This window comes from Sclerotinia sclerotiorum, genomic scaffold (genome assembly GCF_000146945.2).
Source record: "Sclerotinia sclerotiorum 1980 UF-70 scaffold_14 genomic scaffold, whole genome shotgun sequence".
Lineage (NCBI taxonomy): Eukaryota > Fungi > Ascomycota > Leotiomycetes > Helotiales > Sclerotiniaceae > Sclerotinia > Sclerotinia sclerotiorum.
Window position 1 is genome coordinate 707,754 of NW_001820822.1, and position 21,797 is coordinate 729,550.

At 40.6% G+C, this 21,797-nt stretch overlaps 8 protein-coding genes across 8 annotated transcripts; 7 read left to right on the forward strand and 1 right to left on the reverse strand.

The window, feature by feature from the left end:
- Positions 1-72: 72 nt before the first annotated feature.
- On the forward strand, positions 73-2,281 carry SS1G_09872 (hypothetical protein; the record flags this gene model as incomplete). Its single annotated transcript, XM_001589189.1, has 3 exons — positions 73-85; positions 622-788; positions 839-2,281. 3 exons carry the CDS (start codon positions 73-75, stop codon positions 2,279-2,281), a joined length of 1,623 nt encoding a protein of 540 aa, XP_001589239.1.
- Positions 2,282-4,036: 1,755 nt separating this feature from the next.
- On the forward strand, positions 4,037-4,785 carry SS1G_09873 (predicted protein; the record flags this gene model as incomplete). The annotated part of the gene is made up of 2 exons (XM_001589190.1): positions 4,037-4,507; positions 4,633-4,785. The coding sequence occupies 2 exons, from the start codon at positions 4,037-4,039 to the stop codon at positions 4,783-4,785; spliced, it is 624 nt and encodes a 207-aa protein (XP_001589240.1).
- A 400-nt stretch (positions 4,786-5,185) lies between these two features.
- On the forward strand, positions 5,186-7,543 carry SS1G_09874 (hypothetical protein; the record flags this gene model as incomplete). The annotated part of the gene is made up of 3 exons (XM_001589191.1): positions 5,186-5,230; positions 5,292-5,555; positions 5,615-7,543. The coding sequence occupies 3 exons, from the start codon at positions 5,186-5,188 to the stop codon at positions 7,541-7,543; spliced, it is 2,238 nt and encodes a 745-aa protein (XP_001589241.1).
- Positions 7,544-8,535: 992 nt separating this feature from the next.
- On the forward strand, positions 8,536-10,404 carry SS1G_09875 (hypothetical protein; the record flags this gene model as incomplete). Its single annotated transcript, XM_001589192.1, has 2 exons — positions 8,536-8,675; positions 8,739-10,404. 2 exons carry the CDS (start codon positions 8,536-8,538, stop codon positions 10,402-10,404), a joined length of 1,806 nt encoding a protein of 601 aa, XP_001589242.1.
- A 402-nt stretch (positions 10,405-10,806) lies between these two features.
- Positions 10,807-10,908, forward strand: SS1G_09876 (predicted protein; the record flags this gene model as incomplete). The annotated part of the gene is made up of 1 exon (XM_001589193.1): positions 10,807-10,908. The coding sequence occupies one exon, from the start codon at positions 10,807-10,809 to the stop codon at positions 10,906-10,908; it is 102 nt and encodes a 33-aa protein (XP_001589243.1).
- A 343-nt stretch (positions 10,909-11,251) lies between these two features.
- On the reverse strand, positions 11,252-13,334 carry SS1G_09877 (hypothetical protein; the record flags this gene model as incomplete). The annotated part of the gene is made up of 3 exons (XM_001589194.1): positions 11,252-12,114; positions 12,164-12,488; positions 12,537-13,334. 3 exons carry the CDS (start codon positions 13,332-13,334, stop codon positions 11,252-11,254), a joined length of 1,986 nt encoding a protein of 661 aa, XP_001589244.1.
- A 1,881-nt stretch (positions 13,335-15,215) lies between these two features.
- Positions 15,216-17,724, forward strand: SS1G_09878 (hypothetical protein; the record flags this gene model as incomplete). Its single annotated transcript, XM_001589195.1, has 8 exons — positions 15,216-15,352; positions 15,413-15,465; positions 15,627-15,887; positions 15,946-16,459; positions 16,505-16,705; positions 16,754-16,920; positions 16,974-17,180; positions 17,243-17,724. 8 exons carry the CDS (start codon positions 15,216-15,218, stop codon positions 17,722-17,724), a joined length of 2,022 nt encoding a protein of 673 aa, XP_001589245.1.
- Positions 17,725-18,919: 1,195 nt separating this feature from the next.
- Positions 18,920-20,926, forward strand: SS1G_09879 (predicted protein; the record flags this gene model as incomplete). Its single annotated transcript, XM_001589196.1, has 2 exons — positions 18,920-20,156; positions 20,277-20,926. 2 exons carry the CDS (start codon positions 18,920-18,922, stop codon positions 20,924-20,926), a joined length of 1,887 nt encoding a protein of 628 aa, XP_001589246.1.
- Positions 20,927-21,797: the final 871 nt, after the last annotated feature.

Below are 21,797 nucleotides of genomic sequence, written 5' to 3' on the forward strand. Positions count from 1 at the left end.
GTTAGATGGTTGGTTTGACAGTGATTATCGGCTCTTGCACAAGGGAAAGGGGGAGGGGTCACTAAAAATGAAATGGATGTTGTTGGTTAGTCAGCCAATAGACATTTAGCCATAATCCAAACTTCACCATACAGCAACCATATATCCAATCCCCGCTCTCACCATCTTCTATCAATATTTATTGAATAGACCTTTTCAGAATACGATCATCTCAAGAAATATTACTGGTTCGCATGGAATTCTCAAGGAAAGTTAGAAACGTATCGCTTGCCACCTTGACTCGTGTTTCAAGCAAAAGGCCAAAGAGTTTTGGTGGGTTAAAGTATCAAATCTTCATGTGATTCCGAGATGTAGGGTATTTGAAGTGATGGTTTTGATAGCTCGGCTTTGGTTGATGAGTTTGGATAAAACATTCACAGAATCAGATTGTTTCTGAATTATCACTTAGTCCGTTTTTATATCATCCAGCGATTCGGGCTTTGGATATAAGATATCCTTACCTCGATTGCTTTTTTCTACTATTGTGAACTCTTTCTTTTCGATTTTTTATCTTACAATACATACACAACTTGAATGACGATATCGAAACAATGGGTAAAACAGAATGGCTAACTTGTACAGCTCTTGCTGCTGTCTTGGTTTATACTTTTCCACAATATTTGACCGTCGATCGAGTTTCGAGATCAACAATCCGTTTTCTTCTACTTGATATTTCATTGTTCTCTTTTTGGCGCATGTTCATATATCCTTTCTTTTTTAGTCCTCTTCGTCATCTACCAGGTCCAGTGGTAAGTTCAGTTTACTTCCCATATTCATTCATTCATTAACATGTTCATAGTCTTACAACTTCCTCTGGGGCAATGGCTCTTCACAATTCAGCAAACCACCTGGATATGAAATTCAACAGTTCGTTAAAGATGTACCAAATGATGGTTTACTACGCATTCGATCATTTGCAAATATTGAAAGACTTATTCCTACATCTCCTAGAGTATTGAAAAGTATTCTAGCTGGAAATTCATACGATTATGAAAAACCATCTGGGGTTCGCAAATTTCTCACCTTGATCTTGGGTGAAGGACCTATCATGTCAGAAGGTTCTCTTCATAAATTTCAACGCAAACATTTGTTACCCGCTTTTCAAGTCAAACATATTAGAGAACTATATCCAGTTTTTTGGTCCAAAGCTCTTGGTCTTGTTGAAGGTATCTCCCAAGAAATTACTGAAACAAGTACACTGGAAAAAAGAAATGAATCACATATCGAATTCAATGAATGGGCTACTCGTGTTACATTGGATATAATTGGTGTTGCTGGAGTAGGTAGGGATTTCGGTGCTCTTAGAAACCCAGATGATCCTCTAGTACGAGACTATAACGAACTTCTCGAACCTACCATTAGTAAAGGTCTTTACTTTGCAGCCAACATTTTCGGTCCTCAAGATCTCATTCAAAAACTCCCTTTCAAATATAGCAAAGTAATTGCTGAAACAACAGGGAACCTTCGTACTTTCTGTCGCGAAGTCATCGATGAAAAACGTCAGGCAGTACGCGAAGGTAAAACAGTCGATGGAATGGATATCCTAAGTATCCTCGTCCGTTCCAACGATTTCAGTGACGAAGATCTCGAAGATCAACTCCTTACATTCTTAGCAGCTGGTCATGAAACTACTTCTTCAGCTCTTACATGGGCTATCTATCTCCTAGCCATTCATCCAGACTGGCAAATCAAACTTCGTCAAGAAATCCACGCCGCAATCCCTTCACCCTCCAATACAAATCCCACAGAACCAAATCACACTATCATCGATTCCCTCCCAATCCTAAACGCAGTTATTCAAGAAACCCTCCGTCTCTACCCTACCGTTCCTCTCTCCGTCCGTACCTCCACAAGACCTACATCCATCACCCTCCCGGATTCCTCCACACTCCACATCCCCATCGGGACACGTATGCTCATCTCCCCCTTAGCCATCAACCGCTCCCCAGAACTCTGGGGCCCTAAAGCCGACGAATGGTCTCCGGAACGATGGCTCGAAGATGGATGTGCCAATACCGGGGGCGCGGATAGTAATTTTGCTAATATGACTTTTTTTCACGGAGAGAGAAGTTGTATAGGGAAGGGATTTGCAATTAGTGAGTTTAGGTGTTTGTTAGCGGGGGTGGTAGGTGGTTTGGAGTGGGAGATGTGGGATAAGGGGGAAGTGGTGAGGGTCGGGGGTGTAGTTACTACGAAACCAGTGGGAGGGATGAATGTTAGGATGAGGAAGGTTGAGTGGTAGGTTGGATGGATGGTGAAGGGGATGGGGTAGGGGAGGCGATTTTTCTTTTCTTTTGATTTATCAGGGGATATCGTATTCAGTGCTAGGGTTTATGAATTCGCAGTCATGTTAATTGCTACTTAGGATAACACAATACCATTTTTTTTTAACTTTTGAGTAACACATTAGGAGCAAGGACAGATGATAGCATTTGATATGATAGTATCTGTTGACCTCCTGGGATCTTGGCAGCATATGCATATATAGTACATATGCATATAAGGAGCAAACAAAACTCAACTTTTAATTCATTCTTTCCTTTTTGGTATACTGTTTGTTTGCTTTCAATATTTTGATTTCAAAGCACTTTAATTCCGAAGGCCGAATACCTAACCTATTCCTTCATTTTTTTTTCAATATATACTCGCAGCTTAACTGCTTAGCTAGAGAATCAATAAATTCAATCTGATGCTCTTTCTAGTCTCAAGTAACCCAACAGTATCTGAGGTTCTTTTTGGCGCTCGGAAATTGAGCACTTTGAGCTAAGACGTCCTGTTTAGATCGCTTCTAACGTGTCTATATTCCTTGCTTATTTCAGAATTGTGCGGTGAGTAGAGGTAGGTAGTAGTAATTTAATCTTTTATATTCATTAGACAATAAAGAAAGTTATAGCAAGAAGATTTACCTAGGATAATTATAGCATCACATCCCTCCTGCTAGACGTCAGTACTAGACACATTTCAAGGAGATAGGAACTACGGGTGTGATGTCGTGGCTAGAAAATGGAGAAGTTTTGGTGAAAATATCTATCTAGATATCACACAGGGCTGCAAGTATATATCCTGTTCGGTGGTAAGAGGTTGATTGGGAGTAGTAGGTGATAGCTTTCGAGCGCCCATTGAATGCCACTCAAGTGGATATCCTATGCGGAAACTATGTTTCAATATTATTCCCAAAACCGATTCTCACAAGTTGAGATAAGTTTTACCTATCTCAGTTCTCTCCCATCTTACCACTTAAAAGTATCTTTCCATTTTCGATATCGAACACCAATCCGTTACCACTAGATAACAGCAGCTCAAATTCCCAGTTCGTCTTGAAACTATAGCATCTAACATCTCTTCATTCAAACCCCTCCTTTATCTTCATCTTCACCGTCATGTACATCTCCATTCCCAATCACATTCGCCTATCAAAATTCACTGTAGAAAGCACAATATCGCATATGAGATCTAAGCGAAGTGATATAAGCCCATGTTTAGTACAGCAGATATACCGTACGGGTTGAACTATCTCCAGGCTTCTTTAATTTCCTGAAATGATGTTATGCTTAATTGTAGATAAATTGTCTTCATCCTCTTTTAAACAACTTCAATTTTTCGAATAGCGTATCATAACAAACCAGCATGACCATCACGATCACAACCATCACAACGACTACACTTACAGCAAAATAAAATCAATAATATCATACTAACAATTCCCATTCCCATTCCCATTTCCATCACAATGCCTTCCTCCCAACTAAAATCAAAAGCTCCTTCATCCCCCACCAAAAAACACCATCCAATCCTAACCAAGACAAAAAGTGGTGAAATTTCAAAGAAGACGAAAATGCCAATTCTCGACGCAACATCTCCCTCAGCAAAATCTCCTACTCAAATCCTTCGTCATCCATCAAGCAAGAAATAAATTGCTCTACTTCGAGGAGTAGAGACTATCGAGAAACAAAAGGTGGTGGAGTGCGGCGATCCCGCTGTGTCTGTAGCGGAACGAATGGATATTGAAACGACAGCTGTCGAGCTTGAGGAAGAGTCAATGGATATTGAAAGGAAACTTTCGACTGACAAAATTGTTAAGAAACCTGCTTCTAAGAAACCCGATTCTAAGAAGGCTATGGATGGTGGGATTCCGAAGAAGATGAGGAAAGGGTCGCTCAGCATCAATTCTGCTTCTAAAGCCCCTTGCAAAGCCCCTTCTAAAGACCCTCCTAAATCCCCGTCTACATCCCCCTCTACATATCCTTCCACCTCTTCCCCCACTTCTTCCCTCACCTCCCCCTCCGCAGCTTCTCCCACAACTCCTATCACATCTCCTTTGAAACCTTCTCTCAAATCTCCTTCAGACCCTTCTCCTGATCGACATTTGCATCGTCCCAATGGCAAATTTGCTCCTTTGATACGTATGATACGGATCATCGGCATGCAAGGTGTGCAGAGATGCTGTGAGACTGACGAAATGGATACTGTGAGTATACACTCTTTGCCACTTATGAGCTCTTGGCTGTATACTTCTACTATCTATCTTGTTTATTGATAGCACACTACTCTCATCCAATTCATCAATAGATAATAAACTAACAATCCAATCAGGATGAAGATTACGAGTGGAACTACCCTGGATTCAATGGATATCTCTTGGAAGAGTTCAGTGCCAAGAGAAGACAATTCCCAGAAATGGGATTGGATAAAGTGGCTTTGGCCACGTATCGTGCGGGAGAAGTCAATGAATATGGCATTGCCTAAGATACCATCGTCCTAGCGGTGGTTCAGAATCAGATCTTGGGAGGATCTGATTTTTGTTTTTATATTTCTCCCCTTGGGTTCGATTTCATAAGCAGTTGGCATAACTTCCTTGCTGCCTTTTGAAAGTTTGGCACCAACAGCTGCCATTACTCGAAGCCTTGATCTGATCCAAAATTATTCAAAAGCACAGGTTTTCCTTTCCAGTACCATCCAGGGTAGCTGTCACGTGTTACATTAGCGCCTTCCCAATTTCTATCACTAAATTCGCGTCTGCTAACATTCGCGACAACATCGATCGAGGTTTACCTTTCGATTTACCAGTTATTTTCTTGTCAACTTTTCTTCGACTTTACGGCAATCTCAAGCTTTCCTTTTTGCGATTTCAATCATTACATTCACGATGCAGGTAATGCAAGATCCCTCTCAAGGGATTCATCGCGACTTGGTATGTTTTATAGCTTCTTCCAGCTTCAATCATCAAACAATATTCTAATTTGATCGCGCAGTTACATCACGTTCATCTTCTCTCTACTTATCGATTTCCAAACACACCTTCACAATTACATCCGGAAAGAGTAGCAGAATGGCTTTTAAATGCACCAAAAATTACTCGCGATCAGGCTCCTGTTTATTGGACTTACCTTGATCGACCTGTTGATGGTACAGTCTTATTATCATGGCAAACACCTACATTGGGTCATGAATTTCCTAGTGATGGTTATATCTGGGCTCCTGGAGAGACGGCATTCTCTATGGAAGTCATGGGATGCGTGAGTTTACCATCAATATGATTTGTAAAGAGTTCTACTGACTCGAGTTATCTTCGCAGACTCTAGAGATTTATCAATGCAAAATTGGTTATGCTACTGGTGAATCTATTGCATCTCACAGTCGTCGCCGATATCGAATTCTACCACCTCGAATTCCAAATCAAAACCCTTTACCTGATCCAAACCTCTGGATTATTCATTACATTCAAGCTCCTCCGGAAGACCGTCTTCCCTCTCACATCATCCCAATTAATCAACAAATTCAAACCATTATGAGCACAAGGCAATATTTACATCAACAAGGTCAACTTATTCACAAGGAATTTTTACTTCATGATAGAGCCAATTGGGCAAAAATTGATTTTCCTCGTGGTCATCCAAGAGGCGCACCAATGTATGCAGCGAGCATTCCACCAAGAGTTCCTCAATCAATGGCATACCCAACTCATCCTCAACCTGGTCCACCTCCAAAACGAGCTCGAACAGCTGTTTCTCAAGCCGCAGCTGCAAATAATACCACTGCAGTTGTTGAGGAAGACGAAGAAGAAAATTCTCGAGGAGATTGGTTCGACCTTACAACACCTCGCGAAATCAGTTACAGCAGATTTCTCACAAATTATGATTGGATGGAGGAAGTTCTATCTTCACCTTATGCCATTCATCAAATCGTTCCCACAGACCTTGGACTTGGTGTTCGTGGTGAATTGAATAGTCTCACTGAAGGTATATTTAATGCTCCTCTCAAAGAAAACGAAGAACCAACACCAGCACTTAATTATGTTGGCCGTCTTGATCCAGGCAAGGCAGAAGAATTTCGAAAAAGAGCTCACGATACTATTGCACAAACTAATAAGGATATCGAAAAGATAAAAGCTAAACATGCAAAACGTCTTGCGAAATTTCAAAGGGGCTCTCTTATCTCTCAAGCCGAGAAAGAATTACGTACAGCTGTTGATGATCCTTCAGATGTTGGTCCTGAATATTGGAGACTTGAAGGGAAAATCGATGAAGAAGAGAATGAAGATACCGAAACTCCTATCAAAGTTCCTTCCAAGGTTGATGATGTTCTCGCAAAGGTTGAAGCTTCTCTTGGTCGTCATGCGGTTGCAATTAGTGAACTTCGTCGTATTCAAGATGGTGGATATGAAGAAGTTGCTGCACAAGCAAGTCCTCAACCTTCTCGACCTTCTAGAAATGGTTCTCAGCAAAGTGGTGTTCTTATCAATGAGTCAGATGTCGCTGATGTTGATATGACTAATTCTACTGCTGGTTTACTCGATCAATTTCACAATAGCAATCCATCTTCCTCTCACGCCACACCAATGAGTGCGAATTATCCAACTCCTGGTCATTTACAACATCCATCTGCAGCAACCACACCAGCAGGGGCTCTACATATGGCATCTCCACATCTTTCTCAAACTATGGGAACACCACAAGCTGCTCAACATCAATTTTCACCGCAACAAGAACAACAAGATATACATATGCAGGATTCAATTTCAACAGCAGAAGCTCACCAATCTATGACTGCAACTGCCCAGCCTACTGGTGATACCTCAGATTGGGTTGTCATACCACCAGGAGGTGTCTCACCTACAGCAGATCCTTCAAATACAAACACAAATAGTAATACACCAAATCCCCAATCTCACGATCAACAATCAGCACTACCAGATTATCTTAAGCCTTCCAGTAACAATACACCAGAACAAACCACAAATTCTACATCTTTACCTGAACCACAAGTTGAACATTCACAAGAACAAGAAGAACAAGAACATCATACTGAACTTAATGAAAATGATTTTGATCTTGAAGATTTAGATACAGCTGGTGATGCTTTAGCTTCATATGATGCTGGTGATAATATGGAAGATGATGGTCATGGTTTGGGTGATTTGGTTGATGATAGTGCTTTTGGTGAAGCCTTTCATGGGATTGATCATGATCATGGCGATACAGATGGAGATAATCAAGGCATGTAATATAAGGAAAGTTTATGATGGATTATGGTATCGGCAGGGAATTTATGGATGATGGAGTGTATCTCTGGGGAACATTTTAACGATGATGGGCTTCGCTGGAACATAACTAATGACTAATTTGGTCTTCCAAACATTTTATTTTTTTTAATTGAAAACACTCCTACTTTGTGAGTGGGGAACTTCCTCCTTGGGTTTATTCTTTTGGGGCATGTAAGAACCTTGATATTGATGGTAATGATAGTTTGGGATTTTGAGATGGAATTAGTTTATGGTCTAATGATCTGGTTATTGGAGGAGATCTTGAGAGCTCTTCTTGATATAGATCGGGTCGAATCTAGCTGAAGTGATCTTTTGTTGATGTTTGATGGATGTGGTGGTTTATTAGTTGGTAGCGGTTGGATGGTTCTAAAACCCCTAATGGTTCTTTGTGGTATGGATCGGACTGAGGGCAGAATTTTACTGATAGATGGATGGATAGGTAGGTAGGTTGATTCCTATTGAGCAAAAGACTCGAGTATTGATTGTTAGATTAGATTATTTGCTTCTTTCCCATGTTATGCTTATATGCTTCTACTATAAGTTGTATGAATAGAAACTACTATAAAATATTACCTTATCGTATTTTGCCTTACCTTTCGCTCACAAATGTAACATGTGAGATTCAGGGACAACTATTAAATATCTAGTACCAAAATTATCTCGAAATAGAAACCCAAATTCTTGAAAGCAAAACTTTGCAACATTATAACTAGTCACGGCTCATGATAATGCAATGCTCCAAAGCTCAAAATGTGGAGGGGCAATTCCAATCACATGCAGTGCCCCTCCAAAACGCGGGGCACATTTTCCACAAACACGACATGAAGCAAAAAAGTTGGCAGCAGATCACTTCAATGCCATCTTTATTTTCTCCTTCAAAATGACTTTGGTTCAAGTCACAGAGACACTTCTTTAAATCGTTCAATACTTCCCCAAAACTCCGCTATCTCAAAATGGAAGACAAAGCAAATGCCACCATGGCAGATCCATCCGTCATAACTATCGATAACATTTCCAGCAGAATGCCTCCTCATAATGCAGACGATGTTAAAAAATCTACAGATCATTTATACGCTTTAGTGGACATGGGAAGGTATGCTTCCTTCCCATAAACAAAAGTCATAATTAAGAACTCCCAACTAATTAAAATCCCCAGCAACGGAATTCGATTTTCCATCTCGGATCTCTCTCCTCCTACCGCCCGTCTCCTTCCTTGCATCTATCGCGATCGCGCTCCCATTTCCCTCTACGATGCCCTCCATTCTTCTCTTCCCGGTTCTCGAGAATTAATTTTCGATTCCGATATCATTGCGCAAGTTGCCAAACGTCTTGCGGGATTTAAATATACTTGTGATTCCTATGGGGTGCTTTCGAAAAATATTGGGGTTTTTGCTACGGAAGCTATGCGCACGGCGCTGAATAGGAAAGAGATGACGGATGCGATTAAGAGGGAGAGTGGGCTAGAAGTTGATATTTTGAGTCCGCAGGTCGAGAGTTTGTTGGGGGCGATGGGGGCGAGGGGTGGGTTTGTGGGTGTGCGGGGTTTGATGATGGATTTGGGGGGTGGGAGTGTGCAGATGGCTTTTATGGATAGTGGTGCTTCTGTATCTTCTGCATCTTCTGTTGAGATGTTGGAAGCATCTACGGGCGTGGAAACGTACTGGGGAAAGAGTGCAGCGTTTGCGAAGAGTATGCCGTTTGGAGCTGCGAAGATGACGGCAATGTTGGGGAAGGGAGATATTGATGATATTCGGAATGATATGCGAACACGATTTCAAGAGACATTCCAGGGATTATGTGGAAGTTTTGAAGAACTGCAGAAGCAGGTAGAGAATGAGGGTGTGACGATATATCTCTGCGGTGGAGGATTCAGAGGTTATGGAAGTATGTTGATGCATACTGATCCCATAAATCCCTATCCTATCCCCTCTATTGCCGGCTACAAAGTATCCGGAAAGCGATTCAGGCAAACGAGAGAAATGCTCCGTGTGAATGAAGTCGAGAAGGAAAAGATTCACGGCATGAGTAAGCGACGACGAGAACAATTTCCCGCCATAGTGGAAGTGGTCGTGGGGATCATTTCCGTCGTTCCAAATATCAAAGAAGTGATTTTCTGCGGCGGAGGAAATAGAGAAGGAGTACTATTTCTCAAACTACCATCCCAAATCCAAGAAACTCATCCTTTATTACTTCTCCCTTCCAATCACTCCATGAGCGATACCCAAGTCACAGAACTAATAGAAATCCTCTCCTCATCACTCCCCGCCTCCCAACCCGGTACTAAAATCTTCACTCGGGAAATCCTATCCTATATCGTAAAATACATGTGGGAAAACATGGCAGATATATCGAATTTAAACGCGGCCCGCGCATTACATACTCCTATTTCGGGACCAATGGCTGGAATGCCCGGATTATCGCATGAGGTTATTGCGATACTTTCATTAACCTTGTGTGCGCGGTGGGAAAACGATGTGGGGAAAGTGGATAGGGGGGTATTGGGGGGATTGAGGGGGATAGTGGGGGAGGAGGGTGCTTGGTGGTGTGATTATTTGGGGGCGGTGGCGAGGGGGGTTTGTGGGTTGGTTGTTGTTCCTAGGAGGAATGTTGGAGATGGAGGGAAAGGGCTTGGATTTAGGTTTAAGGGGGAATGGACAGATGGGTTGGGCAAGAAGGGGAAGAGGGAGGGGGTGAGATTGAGGGTCTTGGGTGATTTGGGAGCGCGAGAGAAAGATGTGGAGTTGGAGAAGGTGTCCGGAAAGGTGGGCAAGGGATTGGGGTTGAAGAGGAGGGTTGAGATTGTTTGGGGGGAGGAATTGTGAGGCGAGGGTCTTGCTTTTCACGTCTAAGGTAAAATCTTAGAATTTCGAGGGGATGGGATAGGAAGGAAAGAGAAGAGAGTAAAGAGAAGGGGAAGGGAAGGGAAGGGAAGGTAAGAGAAGGGAAGGGAAGGGAAGTATTTTATGATACCCAATTCTATTTCTACACTATACTATATACTACACACAGCCAAGAACTATCCTATTTAGATACATATGTTCATACATACATAGTTCACATTCAAATTAAATTAGATCAAATCCATCACCTATTACCTATTACCTATTACCTATCATCCAATATCATGACAAACAATAAACAAGGTAAGAGGTAAGGGGAAAACAATTTCATCATCATCCAAAAAAAAAAAGAATAAGTATCCTCATTTACATGCTCTATTCTACATGCTTTGCTCTACTATGCTACTAAACCAACCAATCAACCACATACATATTACCAGCCCAACCCAAGTCCAATCCCAAGTCCAAGTCCAAGTCCAAGTCTAAACCCAGAACTAAAACCAGCCAAACTACTAGACAACCGACTTAATACCAATATCATACCATCCATTCAAGACAGTATCTAAAAAGCACCACACTCAAAACGCCGGGTATCCCTATCCAATCTCATGCTATGCCATCAGCTGCTTTCTTTCTAGCATAACGACAAATTTCTATTTATAAACGTGAGTATAAATAGATATAAACATAAAGTATAAATATAAGTCCAAGTATAAATATATATGTAAATGTATAGCCAAGAGAGTTAATCAACTCTCTTATCTTCTCTCCTTTCTTTAATATGTAAATAAGAAATTTTGAATCGACGTAGTGAATTGAATGAAAATAGTCAATCACTCAAATCTTTCTTTGCGCTGTTTCCAACCAATGGTGCAATTTCTGCTCTTGAACTTTCTCCTTTTTTGACTTGGAATCTATCCGGGTTTGGTAGAATGTCGCCATCATTTGTAACATAACTTCCCTCTTGACCATCCCAATCACTTTCTCCATCTTCTCCATCTGCATCACTTCCACTTTCTCTTGCTCTTTCTGCAGCTTCATGAATTCTATGAGCTTCTGTTTGAGCATCTTCTCTCATTTTTCGAATCTTAATCCAATTATATGCTGCGATTGCACCGATTGTGACGAAGAGACCAGAGATATTGATTAACGTAAGAGGATCATGGAAAACTAATCCTGCGGCTGAAATTGTAACTACTTCTTTGAAAATTCCTGCGATTGAAAGAGTAACGACGGATGTACGCTGTAGCAGAGCGAATTCCGAGGCTGTCATGAAAAAAGCTATACAACCTGGGAATAGTAAAAGTGCAGGACCGAAGATTGGACCTTTGACTTCGACTAATGTTTTCAGACCTTCCCAAAGTGCTGGAAATCCTTCTACGGGAGTAGCGATGATTAGAAGAGAGGCGAACATGATAGGAGCAAGGTAGAAAATCGAGGAGAAAGGATTCGAAGTTGCTGGGTTGCGAAGAAGAAGAATTTGTGTCAAACCCCAACGGAAACCGGAGAAAAATGCGGCAAATATGACGAGAATAAAGCCCTTGGTCGAAAAGTCGACTTCACCAAATACCATCATTACAACACCAACTGTCATTGTGAATATAATACCAACTAAACGCCAAGAAGGAGTTTCGAGACGAAATACGAATGCGAAAAGAAGTACGAATGCGAGAGACGAGGATTTGCACATAGCTTTGGTATATGTTAGTAGGATATCTCCACTAAGGAAAGGGGTACAAACTATAAAATGTAAGGGTTATGAATTTTAAAGACATATTTCCAAGACCAATATCCAATCCTGTTGCCATTCCACAAGGTCCAATTCGTGTAAAGTAAAACATTCTCGTCATTAACGGTTTCTTCATATCAATCTCATGTTGAGCCATATCTGAATCCGATACATGTGTATTGTGAGGATTGGAAATAGAATCATATCGAGGTCGAAATTGAGGTAGAAAGTAAAGAACGAGACTCGCGAGAGAGAATTGTACTAGCATATGCATACATGTTGTAAATAGAGGGAAATGGAAATTGAGATGTTTTGGATCAAACATCCATTTGTTATACTATTTGATGGTTAGAAAATATTTGGGAGGCGAAGAAGATGAACTTACTATAGATATTGATAGAGAAAATATATACCAAAGTCCTATTAGAGACCCATTCATTAAACTCTTCCTCACGACATTCCAATCCGCTTCTTTCTTCTCATCTGTTGTTACTTTAATATCTCCCGCAATTCTATGATCCATTGATTGATGCCGTATCTTCTTCTTCTTTCGTTTTGCTCTCGACTTGGCAGTCAAACCGGTTTCCTCATCATCTTGTAAATCACCATCTTCAGAGAAATTATTCAATTCCATATCATCGCTAGTAGATCTCGAATCATCGTCTGACCCTCTATCTCCAGATTTCGTATCTCCTCCAATTATAGAAGTTTTTGGTGATCGCTTTGCTTTTGGGACTCTTGAATTTGGATCCAAGCTATTCATCATGCTACTTCTCCTCCGCCGATGACCCGAAGGTTGTGAATCCATGATTGTATCTGTTGGGTGTAAATCTGCGAGAGCTGCAGCAGCATCTGGATCTAACAATTCTTCTTCCGAACGCGCCGATGCTTCAGATGTGGAAGTTCTTGGTAAATTTTGTATAGGAAAATGAGATTTTGAGGGTTGAGGTGAGTGTGGATGTGAGTGTGGGTGTGGATTTGTGTCCGAGAGAGGGAATGAGAGTGATAGCGAGTGCGAGCGCGAATGTGGGTATGAGAGTGGTTTTGATTGTGAAGATTCAAGTGAAGTGTTCTCGGTGGAGATTTGATCGGATATCGGTAGTGTCTCCTCTTCCTCCAATTGTGAATGATGTTGAACCTGTGCTGCTGCAGGAATCTTGGATCTCGTCTCCTCTAAGGCCATGGTAATTACTGAATCAAGGTGGATTTGCTAATGTACTCTTCATTATTTTTGGGCCTGTAAGCTTTCGATTGAGGGTCGTATTGTGGAGATCTGACCTTGCGATTTATGCCCGAAAGGTGGATAGTTTGAATAGTTTGAGCTTTTCTGCTAATCTTGGCAAGCATCAAGGGGGAGGGGGTCCAAAAATGGTGCTAGGGATGTGACATTATTGTGACATTGTGACCATGATACATGATACAAATGCGTGCGAGCACTGAGCTTGTATGAGGTACACGCGACTGCTTACTTGAACAGCTTAACTTGACTTGGCGATTGATAAGTGTACGAATTAGATGTTGTGAAACGAAATTAGAGGAACATTTAAGGTTAACGTTGGATTTTATGAATTAGTTTGTAATTTTATGTATTTTATATATTTCTTATGTAGATTTTATATTTACATTCCAAAGGGGTTTACATAGACGGGGCAACAAAGATATTATGAACGTTGAGTATACTAGAGACATAGATTGCTTTGACCCCCATCACCTCAAATTACATCTACTGTACTCGTATACACAACCTCTCGACCTTGAAGTAGGTACGAGTACGATCGATTAGATAGATACCTAGTAGTCGAGTTCACATTTCTATACCTCTCGCCCTCTATCCTATTGGCCATGTGCTCTACAAGCTCTTGACTGGGTGATGCTCTCCACACACTCTACCGAGTCCACTCCAGTTCCCACTGAACGATGAAGTCTTTCCGCCCCATTCCGGTGATCATCAATTGGGGATATACCTTGGATGATACACCGGTCTAGAAGTAAATGTCCCTGAATGTCTTGAACATCGTCAACATCCTTCAAATTTATTCCAAAGAACACCAATATATTCTTGATCTATGCATGAATCAAAGAGGATAACGTACATTTTCAATGTCATCATCAGCCTTAAGAGTAGACTATGAAGTCAGTGGTGAAAGTTTAAAAGAAAAAGAAAATCTTCCCGTGTTCATTCGATCTCCCGAATATTGGCAGGATTTCCGGACTTCCAGTTAACATTTCCCCAAGTCTCGACTCTCAACTCTTAACTCTTATTACAGTTCAGCTCTTCTTCTTGACCGCTTCTGTTGTGTCAGATGATGAAAGCCATAATCATCTTCTTCTCGTGATTGTTTCACCTAAATGAGAAGACACAACATATTCTCTTACTGTACTTAATGTTGTCCTCTGACCATTTTAAGTATTTTGTTGAATGAAAGATCATTCTTGGGATTTCCCCAGGACTTTGGATTATGATGATTAATCAATCAGTCAATCAATCATCAATTATCAATCATCGATCAATCAATCAATCAAATCAAACATCACACATCTCATCGTGCTAATCCAGTAGTAAATTGGCAAAAGGGACCTGAGTTGGGGTTAGCTGGGCTTAGTTAACGGAACGGAAATGTCAAGCTTTCCCTCCTCCCGTAAGTATGACGAAAAGATCGCGTTTTTCCCTCAAGCTTCACTCGTGGCTATCCGAGACTGAGCTGTGATTGTTCAACTTCTCTTACATCAAACATCAATAAGCTAGGTATCAAGGTATCAATCTATCTATCAATCTCCAGCTTCAAAACATCCCCCCAACCAAAGCCATAAATAAATCTTATGGCTACACAGATAGTTCAATTTCTTATGTGAAACGTATCACACGTAATTCATTCACTGTGAGATTGATCGATTTATTTACTGCATCAAATCTCCTTTACCTGCAATCATTTCGTTACACTGTTTCGATTGCTTTGTTCTTTTTTACTTGTTTACTCTGTACTATTTCCTCGTTTCCTCATCTCCCATCAAAGGCAACTTGCATCACTCACATTCAACAAACGCGTACTTTGATCTATCAACAATGTCTGTCCCCGGCATTGCCCAAGTTTCTCGTCGCCACGACACGGGATATTTACCAATAGAGAATTATGGTCTAATTGGGAATATGAGAACTTGTGCTTTGGTAGGTATCGATGGAAGTATTGATTTTATGTGCTGGTAAGCTATGATGGACTATTTTGAAGCTCTTCCAAGTACTTATTATGTCCATACATCTAGGCCCGATTTCGATTCTCCTTCGGTATTTGGTCGACTTCTAGACAAAGATAAAGGTGGGTTTGGCAGTGTTGGTTGTCTCAGAATATTGTGGATATCAAAACTACCCCTCATTTTAATGTCCACCAGGTCCCTCAACGAGCTTCACAAATTACCCCGGATTATATGCTACTCCTAAACACCACAACTGCAAATGCTAACTCTGCGAACCTCTCAGGTGGCCATTTTTCAATCACTCCTGCATCTGGAGTTACTTTCAATACAAAGCAACAATACCTTCCATCTTCAAATATCCTACAAACTCGATATATTCATGAAGAGGGTGTAGTTGACTTGATCGATTTCTTTCCACGTCCTAACCATAGTCATGTCGCAAAAAAAAGCTCCATGCCGTTTCGAGAAACTACAAAAGTTCAAGGCGAATTGAAAAAATGGCTGGTACGTCGAGTCGAATGTATTCGAGGTAGTGTCGATTTAGGTGAGAAAGATCCAGAACATGGCGGCAGTCAGTCATCATATCTCACAACTTTGTTTAGATGTGGAGATATTTCCAGCTTTCAATTATGCCCGCGATGAACATGATCTCGAAATTCTTATGCCGGAGCATCCCCCAGGAGCACTGGAGAGCAAAACGGTTACCTTTACCAGTAAAGACATAAAACTTCAACTCGATGTGACTATTGATCATGGTGAGGAGAATAAAGAGTCATGCCCCTCCCTAATATTCCGTCGAGTAAGACAGAAGGAAGGTAAAGGTGATGGTGTTGTTGCAAATATACGATTACAAGAAGGTCAAGCTATTTCGTTCGTCTTGCGTGATGATATTCCCAATCATATTACTAGGGATGTCACTACCGAAGTTTTAGATGCACAACAACATGATACTCAAAGATTTTGGTCAAGCTGGATTGGTCAAAGTAAATATACAGGTCGCTGGAGAGAGGTGGTTGCTAGAAGTTTGATGATTTTAAAGTTATTGACTTACGAGCCTACTGGTGCAATTATTGCGGCACCCACTTTCTCTATTCCTGAAGATATTGGAGGAGTCCGGTAAGTGAGGAGCTCTTCTATGTATGCCCAACTAACTTTTCCAAGCAATTGGGATTACCGTTACTCCTGGGTACGAGATTCTAGTTTCACAATTTATATTCTACTCAGGATGGGATTCGTTGAAGAAGCCGATGCATACATGAGCTTTATCAGTGATCGATTTAGATTGTCAAGAGGTCCAGATGGTGCTTTACCGATAATGTTCACAATTCGTGGCGAGACTGATATTCCGGAAATTGAGCTTGGGTGAGTGTTTTGAGAGTTTTGTTTCTTGTCTTAACTAATCCTTCATAGCCATCTCTCTGGTTATAGAGATAGTGGTCCAGTTCGTATTGGTAATGGTGCAGCTTTTCATCAACAGTTCGATATCTATGGTGAGCTTATGGATGCTATATATCTTTGGAACAAATATGGAAAGCCTGTTACATGGGATCAATGGGTAGCAGTAAGGGAAATTCTAGGTATGATGCGCGATGTCAACTTTTCACAAGAACATCATACTAAACAGATTCAGATTATGTTTTGAAAATCTGGAAAGAATCCGATATGTCGATTTGGGAGGTCCGAAGCAGAAAACAAAATTACACATATTCCAAGATTATGCTCTGGGTAGCATTTGACCGTGGAGTACGTCTTTCGGAAAAACGTTGTTTGCCTTGTCCGAATAAAGCAGAATGGTTAAGAGTTCGTGATACTATCTATGAAGAAATCATGGAGAAAGGTATGTAGCTTACATTCTTATGAGATAAATTCCTTCATTGGAATTAACTGACAAATCGGTAGGCTACAACACTGATCTACAAGTCTTTGTCCAAAGTTATGAATCCCGCACCATGCTTGACTCATCTATTCTCATTGCACCTCTCGTCTTCTTCATCTCTCCCAATGACCCACGATTCCTAAATACAATTGATAAAATTCTTCTTTCCCCTGAAAAAGGAGGTCTCACAGAAACCGGTCTCGTCTTCCGTTACAATACTGCTACATCCGAAGATGGTGTTGGTGGTCGCGAAGGTGCATTCTCTATGTGTACTTTCTGGTTGGTTGAAGCACTTACTAGGGCGGGTGTTTATGATAGGAAGTATTTGGTAAAGGCAGTTAGCATATTTGAGAATATGTTAAGTTTCGGTAATCATTTGAGTATGTTTAGTGAGGAGATTGCGAGGAGTGGTGAACAATTGGGAAATACGCCACAGGCATTTAGTCACTTGGCTTTGATTAGTGCAGCTTTTAATTTAGATAGGGCGACGAAGGGGAAGGTTTAAGATGCTGGAAAGTGGAAGGATGATGATGGAATGGTAGTGCCATCGTATGGTGGTATCTAGAATGATTGGGGGAATGGCAACTGAAGTGTTATGACTTTTTCGAATGGCAATACAATAGAAGTAAAGAGATTATATTTATTTGGGGTCAAGAGTGGAAACTCAGAAATACAAAGTTATACTATAATTTTGAGGTGCTGGAAAGGCTAGGTTTCTTCATTAATCATCGGATACTTGACTTCTTGACTCAGCCAGTATAGTATGTATGTGTACCAAGATGGAGGACCTGAGACGAAAAGGCTTTTAAATATAGCTTTAAATACCTAGGTAGCATACAAATATTACTTATGATTTCTTAAGTATATAGGACATTCCTTGGTGCTTGTAGATTGATGAATCAAGACAATGACCTTATTCCGACTATTTCTCTTCGTTAATATCTTCTCTCTTTAGTATGTGGTAACTTTGGAAGTACTAGTTAGGTAGAGAGAGTTAGGAGTTACTAGGTATATATCATAAATCGCACATACGTTGAAACAATTTCTGTATTTCGAAACGGTATTTTCATTCATTTATTTATTGATTTATTCATTCAACCATCAATTTAATCTCAATCTCTTTAATACTTTATCCTAATGGTCGGTTGATATCCGGTTTGGTGGTATGCACAGATCAGATTCATCGCGACTTGCATCATATCATATCATCAAGTGCTCCTTCCCCCTCCATACTAATAAGAAACTAACCAGTTACGCTAGGCAGCCAAGCATTTAAAGTCATACCTAAATCATTCACTTTCACTCCTTGGATTTTTTGTTTTCCTCACTACTTACTTACTCTTCAATTTCTCATTTTCTTCTTCCTCTCTCTCTTTCTCTTCCTCTTCCTCTTCTTCTCCCTCTTTCCCTTCCTCTTCCTCGAGCAATTCAACTATCGAAAATCATTTGATCTTTCACCGATCTCGCCTCACCAATCAAAAGTGGTGGTACTGTACAATTCTCACGATTGATACCACCTCATGTGTACACGATAAATGTCAGGAGCTTAAGACGGAATAAATCGAGAAAACTGTGAGAAAACTGTGAGAAAAGGAAAGAAAAGGGTAAGAATGAATTCTAACCTTCGTGGGTTCGCTCTGACTGATCTTCACTAAAGTCTTCTAAAGGTCGAAAGTGACATCATCATCATCATCAACATCATGCCGAAAGCTCCAACCAAAAATGAACAGATCGCCCAACTACGCAATCAGCTTGAAGAAGAGAGGAAAGCATGTGCTGCTCTTCGCCAGACGGTCGATACGCAATTAGTTACTATTGATTGTACTGTCGGACAATTGAAAGCTGCAGAAGAAAGACTGATTCAAGCGAAATCCACCTCGATTTTCATGAGAAGACTTCCTGTAGAGCTTCGTCTCAAGATCTACAAACTACTTCTGACGAATCCTAAACTAAGCGAAGTCGAATCCATCGGTAAGACGGCCGATTTTGGGAAGGATGTCAAGTTCGAACTCTCCCCAGCCATCTTACGTACCTGCAAAGTTATTCGAGACGAAGCGGAACCAATTCTCTACGGCTCAAACACTTTCGTCCTTGAATGCATTGGTGGTTATGGTCCGCTTGGTTCCATCCATGTCCCACAATCACCACTCACGAGATATGATGATGCTTGTTCGGATGGTTTCGATGTTGATAGTGATACAGAGGATGAGCTGGAACGTAATTTGATGGGATATTCGGGAAATGAATTTCATTTCGATTTCACCACCTTCAAAGCATTGAAAAAAGTTAAACGTTGGAGAATAATCACCAGTGCATACAGGCCAACTCCATTGGACCCGATACCATCAAAGTCTTTCGTTCACTTCTGTCAGGCGTTATGTCAAGAGGCACCGACACGACCAGAAAGGTCTATCGAAATCGTTCTTGGGCTTGGAAGAGTTGATTCTGTTAGCAAGACCGAAGATGCTCAATATAAATTCTCCAAAGAACAGTTGAACTTTCTGTTACAACCATTGAGGCTTTTGAAAGACGTTAAATTGGAGTTAACTATCGCACAATGGAAGACGGATCTGCCAGTATCAGCGCAATTGTGTGGCGGCAGTAGTGAATTTTACTTCCTTTGCAATGAAGGCGTGGCCACTCTTCAAAGATTTATGGATTTGGCTCCACCTATCGTTCAAAAGTATCAAGCTCTAGCCAAGGATCCTTCACCTGTTGAAAAGGTATTTAAGATGCATAAGAGACTGGAGCAGTACGCAAAATCTTTCGAAAGATCTGAAAGATTTAGTAAAGACATGTGCACTTTGCAGAAAGGTCACGTGAGTGGTAGGAGAGAAAGTCGTGATTATGGTTGGCAACTTCCTAGTCATTCTCTTGGCAACCCATTCAAAGGTCACAGTACTTCCTCGTATCATCCAGTGGAGCTTGCTTTTTCTAGTAAGTCATTTTCATTCTTCAATGCCAACGGTTATTCTTCAATATCTCATATCATATTTGACAATCAAATGATCTCTTGGGCGACATTACATGGAAATCACTAATAATTTCATATTATAGAAGCGATCGTAGCCAAAGATAAGGAGGACGTCACTCAGTTCAAAGCTGCTAGAGCTTTGATTTTGAGAGAGTTAGAACCTCAATATCGACGAATGATTGAAGCTTCTAAAAAGTTGAGAGCTTTTGTCGAAAAAGAAAAACATTCAGGAGTTTTTCGTGAGTGTGCTGGTTGTGGAATTTTTCATCAATATGAAGAAGACCCATACGAAAATATTCTTGGATCAGATTTGGATCGTTACATCTATGAGCTTGATAAGATCGCTGATTTGTTGAAGCGAGCTATGCCAGATCATATTCAAATCCAAGTAGACAAAGGAACCACAATGTTTGATTCAGCATACTTTCATTTGCCTAGGGAAAAGCTCTTTCGGAAATTACGATGGATGCAAAAGCAAGAGCTAGTTGGAAAAGATCCTTCACAAATAGCAAAATGGGCTAAACGACTTGTTGAAGATATGTGGAGTGAGTGTCAATTTACCAGTTGGGCTAAGGAGTGCCTTTTCAAAGATGATATCACCGACATTGGATGTAGGATCAATCAAAAATTAGGTCGGGGATTGAAGGATGAAGAGCTTGAGTGGATGGACGGATTTGATAGTGAAAGTGATGATGGTACATTTCGTGGATTTCATGAACGTCGAGGAGATTGATGGTGGATATAGGGTTAAGAATGGATTGTACAAAATGGATTAGGAATGATTTTTAAAAGGGAAGGGATAAATATTGCATGGTCAACATCAGCAAGGTCTACATTTGCAAGGTTTACATCAGTAAGGTCTACATTTGGCGAGATGGAATGGAAATGGAAATGTAGATGGGTATGGGTATAAGTATGGGTATGGGTAATTATAATAATGTATTTTTTAAATAGCTTAGCTTAGCTTAGATATGGCTTAGAGATGGTGGAATATGGTTGTGATGACTCAATGATAGTTTAATTATTACTTGGTATGTGTTATGGGATATGCAATGGGATGTATCATACGAATAACTTACATGACTTCCTTCTCCTCTCCTCCCTTATCCTTCATGACCATTCACTCGCACCATAATCACACATCCTCACAATGTGCACACCAAAACCAAAAGTAATAATCATATCATATTATAATACAGTGATATCTCAATCAACATATCCTCATCTTCATCCTCATCCTGTCTTATGTATATGTGTGTATGATGTATTGCTAGGACCCGAGTCAAACGAAAACTCGGTCGCGCTGATTTTCATATGAAAATATTACTGGCGAGGACACCGATGAACTGATTTTTAAAGCATGAGCAATCCGTGGCGAAGAAGGATGAACGCACATGTCTAGAAGTGCGAGACAACCTCCGTTCTTTATGATTGGTCAGTCTAAGAAGTATATCATAATTTAGTAAAGAAATTGTAGCTTCCACCATCAATCATCGAAAATGGATCAATTATTGGATATTATACATCATCATCGCCATGGAAGATACTAATTGTCTAGGCCTGATTAGAACAATAGTGAGATGGATACTCTGAAAGAAGTCATA